Source organism: Vollenhovia emeryi, unplaced genomic scaffold, assembly GCF_000949405.1.
Source record: "Vollenhovia emeryi isolate VEMERY1.0 unplaced genomic scaffold, V.emery_V1.0 DF939199.1, whole genome shotgun sequence".
Classification (NCBI taxonomy): Eukaryota; Metazoa; Arthropoda; class Insecta; order Hymenoptera; family Formicidae; genus Vollenhovia; species Vollenhovia emeryi.
The window spans coordinates 174,971-184,007 of NW_011967167.1; the positions used below are offsets into that span (position 1 = coordinate 174,971).

Below are 9,037 nucleotides of genomic sequence, written 5' to 3' on the forward strand. Positions count from 1 at the left end.
GTAACACCAGCCTAACGGTACTATTACATTTGTCGTACGACAAATTTTTTAAGCGTGTTAATTGGCTGCAAAGTAGAAAATTTCTAGACATTCAAGATCTTCTCTATCCTGCAACTGATCACACACACACACACACACGCTTGAAAGCTTTGTCGTACGACAAATTCTTTAAGTATGTTGTTTGGCTGCAGGACAGTAAAATTCTCGAGTATCTAGAAATTTCCTATTCAGCACCCAATCAATACGCCTGACAACTTTGTCGTACGACAAATGTAATATTAGCCTAATGACTGCGCTCCTTCGCGCAGCGCGGGGGAATTCGATGCGTTTCACGGGCCCGAGGAGAAGCCGCACGTCAGACTCGGATGGCTCGACGTAGCGCGCGGCGTGGCGGATACCGTGCTCCACCGTAAATCATAACGTGGCACTCGAAGGCTATCGTTCGGCGTAAATTGCCGGAGATCGTTCGATCGTAACGCAACGCCGAGCGTCTTCCAACAGTGGAACACGCGCCCTGCCGATCGACGCCACGCGCCCGCCGAAATTTTTCGAGAAAATGTAAACGCGAGGCCGAACATTTCCTGCCGCTGTTTACGTCGCCCTTGACACTCTATCCGATAAGCGGGTACTTTTCTCCGCGCGCGTCAAGAGCGCCGAGTATATCTGCGCTGATAATAAAAGCAAATTAATGCTCGATAATACGAATAAATGGCTATCAAAATGGCGTGCTGTTTTCGAACGGTTTCTCTCCAACAAAAACATTTCGATAAGAGCGCTGGGACTTTCGATGGTCCCCCCCGTATGAATATATCTATTACAAGTATTACAACTGCGAGGTATTAAAATTTTCACTCGCATATAAGAAGAAGCCACGAGGGTCAAAATGAAGGAAAACAAGTCCGCTAAAAAAATATGTACTCGGCTTCGAATAATTAAATTATAAAATCGAAGACTACATTCAACTTCGAATAATTAAATTTTCAGAACTCTTATCAAAATGTCAATATAATTCTGATATACACATCAGAAGAGGCCACGAGAGTCAAAATAAAGGAGAACAAGTCCGCTAAAAAAAAATCTATACTTAGCTTCGAATAATTAAATCGAAAAAAATATACATTTAACCTCGAATAATTCAATTTTCAGAACTCGTATCAAAATGTTTATACAATTCTGATACGGATATCAGAAAGGGCCGTGAGAGTCAAAATAAAGGAGAACAAGTCCGCTGAAAAATATCTGTATTTAGCTTCGAATAACTGAATAGAAAAATCGAAAACAAATGTACATTTAACTTGGAATAATTAAATTTTCAGAACTCTTATCAAAATGTCAGTAGAATTATATAACTCTCGTATACGAAATATATATATACATGCATCGTACACACACGCGCGTTAAATTGTATGTATATAACTCATGGAATAGCAAGATCGTGCGGCGGAGAGGTGGGGCAAGTAGCTAGCGTTACGATAAGTTGCGGCGGTATTATCGATATCGGATACGACTGGCGCTATTAAAAGATAGAAAGAAACGACTTTGTTATTATGCGGCGCGATGTACGCGCGAAATTTATGTGTATCGCCGGCGCGATACGAAATTTGTCCTGAAAATTCGCGCCTCGCGTTCCGAAATGCGCGGCATTTCGCCACTTCGGCGATTGTAGGTCGATTTGCCGCGCTCGTCCGGCAATAATGCGCGCGTTAACGCAATACGAGCGTGGCGTTTACGAATCGAATGTGCGGGGGCTGCAAATTTTCGCTATCGACGCATCCGCACGGCGATTAATTGTCACCGCGCGCGAGATACGATCCTAAAGGTTTGTCGCAACTCATCCGCGCGTCGCGCGAAACCTCCTCGCGAGCTTCGCATCAATTTGACGCGCGGGACCGGCGCGCTGGGCAAGTGAGAAAATAAACAAACGTGTCGAAACGCAAGGGGAATGCATTGAGACTTTGTAATTTGTACCGTCGAGAAAACATTGATGCACCACGCGTCGCATTCCGTTCTCTTTCGGCGCGGCGCGGCATCGATATTCATTCGAAGGTACGTACACGTCGCGAAGTGTTCGACGTGCCGGCCCTCGCGCCTCGAAACGGGGAACCCCCGCGAAAAGCGTTCGGCACCGAACGCGAATTCCCGCGAGAAGCGCGCCGGGGGGGTGGGGGAGGCGCTCGGAAAAATCGAGAGCCAACGCGATTCCCGATAATATCGCGCGCGTTATGCAACTCCGCCGCGCGTTGCTCAATCTCATAGGCAGCCCGGCCTGGCTTGCGTTACCGCCGGTGCGTTTTACGCGTCAAGGTTTGACGAAATCGTAATATCATAAGAGCGATCGCACGGGGCGCTCGATAGCGGGGAGAAAGTACGAGAGAGCCGCCGGGAGTCGCGTTTCGCTTCCACCGTCAAATCGCCGGTCTCGATTTTCTGACAGCCCGATCTGACATGCGCGCGCCGCCACGTACGGCAATTCTTGGCATTGAGGAGCCGAGCGGAGCAGGAAAAACGGGATACCCCGATTCAATTATCTTCGCCCGCACTCGTTGACCTCTCCTCACTCTCTCTCTCTCTCTCTCTCTCTCTCCCCCCCCTCCCTCCCCCCTTTCTCTCTCTCCCTCTCTTGTCTCTGTTCTTATGTTCTATACATTTTCTATATTCAAATTTTTTTTTTCTATTGTACACTTTTCTATATTCAAATTTTTCATTCTCACTCGTAATTATTTTTCCTGTGTGGTTTGTCTAGCGCTTTAAGGATCTTGTCCGAGAGCGTTTAATAAATAAAACTTCTCTCTCTCCTATCTCTCTTCCCACCCTCTCATCATCATCATTCACCTTCCTACATTCCAATCTTCTATATTCTTATTTCAAAGTAACATTGTCTAACGCTTTAGGAGACATGTACCGGAGCGTTTAATATAATAAAGATTCTAAACTCTCCCCCCCCCCTCTCTCTCTCTCTCTCTCTCTCGCTCGCTCGCTCGCTCGCTCGCACGCGCGCGCCTTTCTCATTTTGTCCTGCTCGCGTTGCCGCAGCTTCCAATTTTTCAGAGAAACGACGCGTCAATCGTGACTTATAGTCCGGTAGTCGAGTATTTCAGAATCGTCGAACGAGACATTAGCGTCAGCATCGGTAATGACGTTTAATCTTGATCGATTATCCCGTAGCCTCGTCGACATCGTAACCGCGGATCGCTTGCGCTACGCGTCCCGCGGAAGATGCAGCTGACCACGGGCACCGCTCGTTACAGCGATATCACGTTTCATTTCGCGGCTTTTGCATTTAGCATATCTAAAATATAAATCTTATAAGGAGCGTATACAACGGCGTCTACTTTTATCTTCCTCGGTGGCTCGAATAATATACATCATTATTTTATCTTGCGTAAACTTATTTACATCTGTAGCAAACACTTTACACGCGATATAATTTAATCCTCCTCATATTTTTCGCAGACAGAGATTACAGGCACATTAATGTCGGCCTATAACGTTATAATCTCTTCGGCTACTTTTCTCACGTCGTTCGTCGCAAACTCGCGTTCACTTTCTTCCGTTTATGATCGCGGACAGGCCAGAGAGAAAGAGAGAGGGAGAAAGAGCCGGACGATGGTCGCGTGGGAAGAGCGTTTCCTGCTTTCTTTTCAACCTGCACGCACATTTTTCCAAACTGTTGCTTTTGTTACAGAGGGCTCGAGCTGTGATTCTTATCAGGATAATGCGCAGCCTGGATAGGCTATCGGGTAGCGACCAAGACTGCGGCGATCGGGAAATGTACATCGACCTGGACGACGCATCCGTCGACTCGCTTACCGGGAAACGTACTCGCCACCATGTCGCGGAGGTATCTCTCGTCTATATTCTCCTTTCCACCGTCTCGTTTCCATTTTATCGCGCTCCGTTGTGACGCGGGCTTATCTCGCCCAAGGCTTTTAAAGTAACCATTCGCCACGAATAAGAAGAGATACTCGACCCACATAAGTTACTATTATCACCCCGAATTGATAAGATTTAGGTTTTTCCGGCGCCGTGCGCCGGTCGATTTCTACCTTAGCCCGATTTTGCGCTGAATATAACACGGGACAGGGGCACAATTACGGCGTTCGGCCGAGCCGCTTGCGAATTTCACGAACGGATAATCGGAAAACGAATGCGCCGTTGAATATATTATCGCGGGACAAGACGTCCCATTATTATCCCGTTTATTGAGGAAACAACCTTTTTTTTTATCGGTGTTACGCAGCACCGGAGAAAATTGCCAGCGTTTTATCTATCCGCGGGTTTTATCGCTTATTGTTAGACAAATACTCGCGAGGCGCGTTGCAGGAGGCGGTAAGGAGAATTAAATGAATTCCTTTATTGATGAAAATAGCACGGCAAGCTCTTTATCTAGATTAGATATACCATTATGTAACACGTTATCGCGCGTTAATATAATCAACTGTGCCGATTCGGATGTGGGGGACATTTGTGAGCACGGCGCATCCTTTGAAAATCCTCCTTTTGTTCTTGTAGGGAAAAAGTTAAGAAAAATATACCATTTTCTTGACGTGCCGCTGAAACGAAACCGAGAATTCGCGTCGTAATAAAATATTTATTTTATCGCGTCACGCTTTCCTGATTTGTCTAACAGAGATAAAATGGGGAAAGAGAGAGATAGAGAGAGAGAGAGAAACAAAGGAAAAATATAAAATGTAAACGTTAAAAATGAGAAGTGTACATATTGAAAATGACACTGTAAGCCGGGAAGTCATCTTACACCGCGAGGCAAGGAACGAAACTTAAATTTAATAAAGTTAAAATAAAACATTATCGTGTCGTACGTAAGACACTTGCGAGCGTGCCGATTCGGATGGGCATTTACGAACACTGCGTGCTTCCTTGGAAATTCCTCCTTTTGTTCTTATATTAATTTCTTGATAAGTCGCTGAAACGAAACCGACAGCGGGAATTTGCGTCGTGATAAAACATTTATTTTATCGCGTCACACTTTCCCGATTCGTTTAACAGAGATAAAATGAAGAGAGACGGAGAAACTGAAGGCGAAATATAAAATGTCAACGTTAAAAGTGAGAAATGCACATATTGAAACTGACACCGTAAGCCGGGAGCTAAGTCGCGAGGCAAGGGACTAGACTAAACTTAAGTAAAAAACAAAATAGAAATACAATATTATCGTGTCGTACGCAAGACATTTCGCGAGCGTTCCGTGTTCCCGGTGAATTGGCTGACAAGTCGCGATACCAGTGCAAATTTCGTAATGTAAATCGTTTGTCACCGGGAAGCCTCCGAATGGAAAATTGAGACGGGAAACTTATAATCCACCCAGCTGGCTAGTTATTTTATTAGTTTACTACACAACGTTTCGACCCTATTTTTTGGGGGGCCCTTTTCAAGTGGCACCAAGTCAGTCCTCGTCGTCGAATAAGACAGAGTCGAATTATAAAATATACGCGTACGTGTGAGCACTGTGATTGCCGGGCTCGAACTACCAAATGGAAGTGTCTCGTGTGTCTGTATCGCGCTACGAAACGCCGCGGCAAATATTTGACAAAGATCTGTCTATCCTGTTGCGAACCGAATGAACCACAGGTGGGTGAGGAGAGCGACAGCAGCGGGAGCGAGAGGAGCCCGAAGCAGGCGAAGAGAAGAAATCGCGGCGGCGCGCCGCCGACCACGAGGAGACGGAAAAGCGGCATTTCCGCGCGCGAGAGGAACCTGAGGAGGCTCGAGAGTAACGAGAGAGAGAGAATGAGAATGCACTCCCTCAACGACGCCTTTGAGGTAACAGTCGATCGCTTCCCCGGGCAGCTTTCGCTCCGCGTCTTTCGCGTCGACGAGCGCGACGAACTTTGCTAAAAACTTTCGAGGAAAACGTGAAACTTTCGCTGCGCGACGCTAAATCGCCAGCAATAAGAGTGAAAATAATCAAGTGATCGATATAAACGTGTCAACCTGCAAGAATATTACACGGAGTGGATTTTCTCTGAAAATTTATCCTGGAAATCGTAGGGCAACACGACATGTTGCGATTATGACAGTTTATTTGAAATTTTACCAAACATTTTTACTATACTAAACCCAGTGAACACCGAGCGTCAGTTACACTGCATTTATGCTACAATTGCTCACTCAACAATGTACATGCACACGTTTACATTACAACACACGTTTTATATTACATTTACATCGTTGAATGAGAAATTGTAGCATAAATGCGACGTACCTGATGCTCGGTGTTTACTGAGAAATGTGTGGTAAAATGTCAAAAATCTCTAGTGTACATTTTTACTAGTAAAATGTATGGTGAAATTTCCAAAAACTCTCATAAGCTCTTCGAAATGCCACGTTGTCCCACGATCGCATGATTTTCAGGGTAAATTTTGAAAGAAAATTCTCTCCCCCCGTGTAGGCGAGAAAAGTTGTTTTAAAATACTTTGGCAAATAATCGTTTTAAAAATATTACAGGCGAAAAATACTGCTCTTAATTTTTGTAACGCGGCTTTTTTTCTAATACCTGAAGAAAAGCTATTCGTTCATTTATTAGATTATTAATATATTACGAAAGTCACTTATCACTAAGCGAAACGTTGTTGATCGGCGTCGAGATGCAAACGTTAGCAAAATGTGTAGAAAAATTGATTTATGCGGAAGATAAACGTCGACAGCTTGCAGCTGCGACTCTGTCCGATAAACGTTCTACTGGCCAGTTGTACGCGGCATTGTTGCAAACATGTCAATTTTCGGCTACATCTTATTAGATTGCAATCCGGCGCTGTTATTTATCGCGCGAAACGCGCTACTCGATATGTAGATAGACTTTCAATCCACTTCTCCTCGTTGTAATTTCCAGCAATTACGCGAGGTAATACCACACGTAAAAATGGAGAGGAAGCTCAGCAAGATAGAGACGCTCACGTTGGCTAAAAATTATATAATGGCACTGACGAATGTCATATGCGAGATGCGTGGCGAGGAACAGCCGTACACGTGAGTATCGTTCTGATCTAGCCTGCATTTAAATTGCGGCGCAGCGTGAAACAATTTGTCGATGCAGAATTGATTAAATTAATTAGAAGAAAAGGGAGAATAAATATTTCACGCGAGTATAAGGCGATAAAAATATCGAAATAGAGTGTCGGAAGAAAAAAACTATTTATACGAGATTTTATTTTGCATCTCAAACGTGTAAAAATAAACCTTAAAGTATCTCGTAAACTATTATTTCAATCTTGCGTGTGATATTTTGCATTCTATTTCCCCCTTAAAAACTGTCGTTTCTCGAAATTTGAAATATCTTATTGGTACACGGAGAGAATTTGCTCTTAAAATTTACCCTGAAAATCATGTAATCGTGGAACAACGTGGCATTTTGAACAACTTTATGAAAGTTTTTTGAAATTTTACTATACATTTTACTATGGTAAAATTTCAGAAAACTCTCACGAAGCTTTTCAAAACGCCATGTTGTCCCATGATTACATGATTTACAGGGTAAATTTTAAAAGAAAACTTTTTAAATTTTATTTCATCAAATGAGTTTGTTATCATATCTTAAGATTTTGTTCTTACTCATAAATTGGCGGTAATTATTTAATTTTTGTAACGCGGTTTTTCTCTAATACCTGAAGAAAAGCTATTCGTTCATTTATTAGATTATTAATATATTACGAAAGTCACTTATCACTGAGCGAAACGTTGTTGATCGGCGTCGAGATGCAAACGTTAGCAAAATGTGTAGAAAAATTGATTTATGCGGAAGATAAACGTCGACAGATATTTAATTTTGCTGAAAATGAGTAACATTTAACGCGTTTTGTTGAAATACCTTTTTCTAAAACGAACAATTATCGCGCCATTTAAGGCGTGCAATTAAAATAAAATATTTTGCCCGTGAATTTATGAAAACTTGCTTTTTTCCTCAGGTTTGTCGATGGCGAATGCGGTTCCAGCAGCGGTGATAGTACCGGCCAACTAGAATTAAGCGGGGGCGAGCAACCTGACGAGTCATCCCCCGCGTCGATTCACGAGACTAACAACAACAGTCTTCTCCACGAAGACTTGGAACGCAGGATCTAAGAAAGTTCGATCTAAACGACAAACGTATCGAGACATCGAATACGCACACACAACCACGTACACACGCACACATACACGCACAGACTCTGTGATAAACTATCATATTAGTGCCTTTCGTAGGAACAGCAATCCGCGACGATTCACTCATTATTCGCCATGGATCTTCGTAGATCGTCGTATTCATTTGCGAAAAATCCGCGCTGGAATAAAAAATGATAATTCCGCAGGGACACGATAAGAGAAACGCGAGAACGAGCGGAATGAAGGGGAAACGAATAGAAAGAGGCGTGAAGAGACAGAAGAGAAAGAGAAAAATAGGATAAACCTAACGAAGTAGAATATAACGGAGTGAATAGGGCAGGAACAGGACAGAAAAAGAGAAAGATAGGAAGGGTACGCGTTTTTTTTTTTTATTATACGTAATACACGGGACGTTTTCGGTCTAGCGCATAATCCTTTTCAAAGAGAGATTTCTCGAGGAGTCGAGATGTCCTTAGAAGTTTCATAGGAAGCCATTATTTTATGACTTTATCTTTATCTTCCATACTAGAGATATCTTAACAGCCAAACCTCAATCTAACGAGGGACACTCACGAAGTGCCATGTCGGATTTGGGGAAACCAGGAAGCAAATTTTTCATGAATGAGCACGAATAAATATATAGAATTATGTAAAACTATACAACAAATATGTCCATGCATATTTTTACATTGCATATTTCTATATAATTTTACACAATTCTACACAGTTCTGTATAATTTTATACATGCTTTTATAATAATATATAAAAAATTTTGCAATGTGAAAAATTACTTATTTAAAATTACATATTATCTAATTGTCTACAATTGTACAAAGTTATACAATTATAAATGAGCAATTTTTTCTTTTAAAAATTTTTCATATAAAAGTGCATGCCATAAAATTATACACATTAGCATGTATAAATCTATGTAATTAT

At 42.5% G+C, this 9,037-nt stretch overlaps 1 protein-coding gene across 1 annotated transcript in view; it reads left to right on the plus strand.

Moving 5' to 3' along the window:
- The window catches only part of LOC105561829 (protein dimmed-like), a 12,112-nt gene extending 3,281 nt beyond the window's left edge, over nucleotides 1–8,831 (plus strand). The window contains exons 2-5 of the mRNA XM_012012172.1: nucleotides 3,686–3,841; nucleotides 5,590–5,781; nucleotides 6,851–6,987; nucleotides 7,923–8,831. Of these exons, the coding sequence (XP_011867562.1) occupies nucleotides 3,716–3,841; nucleotides 5,590–5,781; nucleotides 6,851–6,987; nucleotides 7,923–8,076 (609 nt within the window). The 5' untranslated portion in view covers nucleotides 3,686–3,715 and the 3' untranslated portion in view covers nucleotides 8,077–8,831. The remainder of the gene's footprint in view (nucleotides 1–3,685; nucleotides 3,842–5,589; nucleotides 5,782–6,850; nucleotides 6,988–7,922) is intronic.
- The last annotated feature ends 206 nt before the right edge of the window (nucleotides 8,832–9,037 follow it).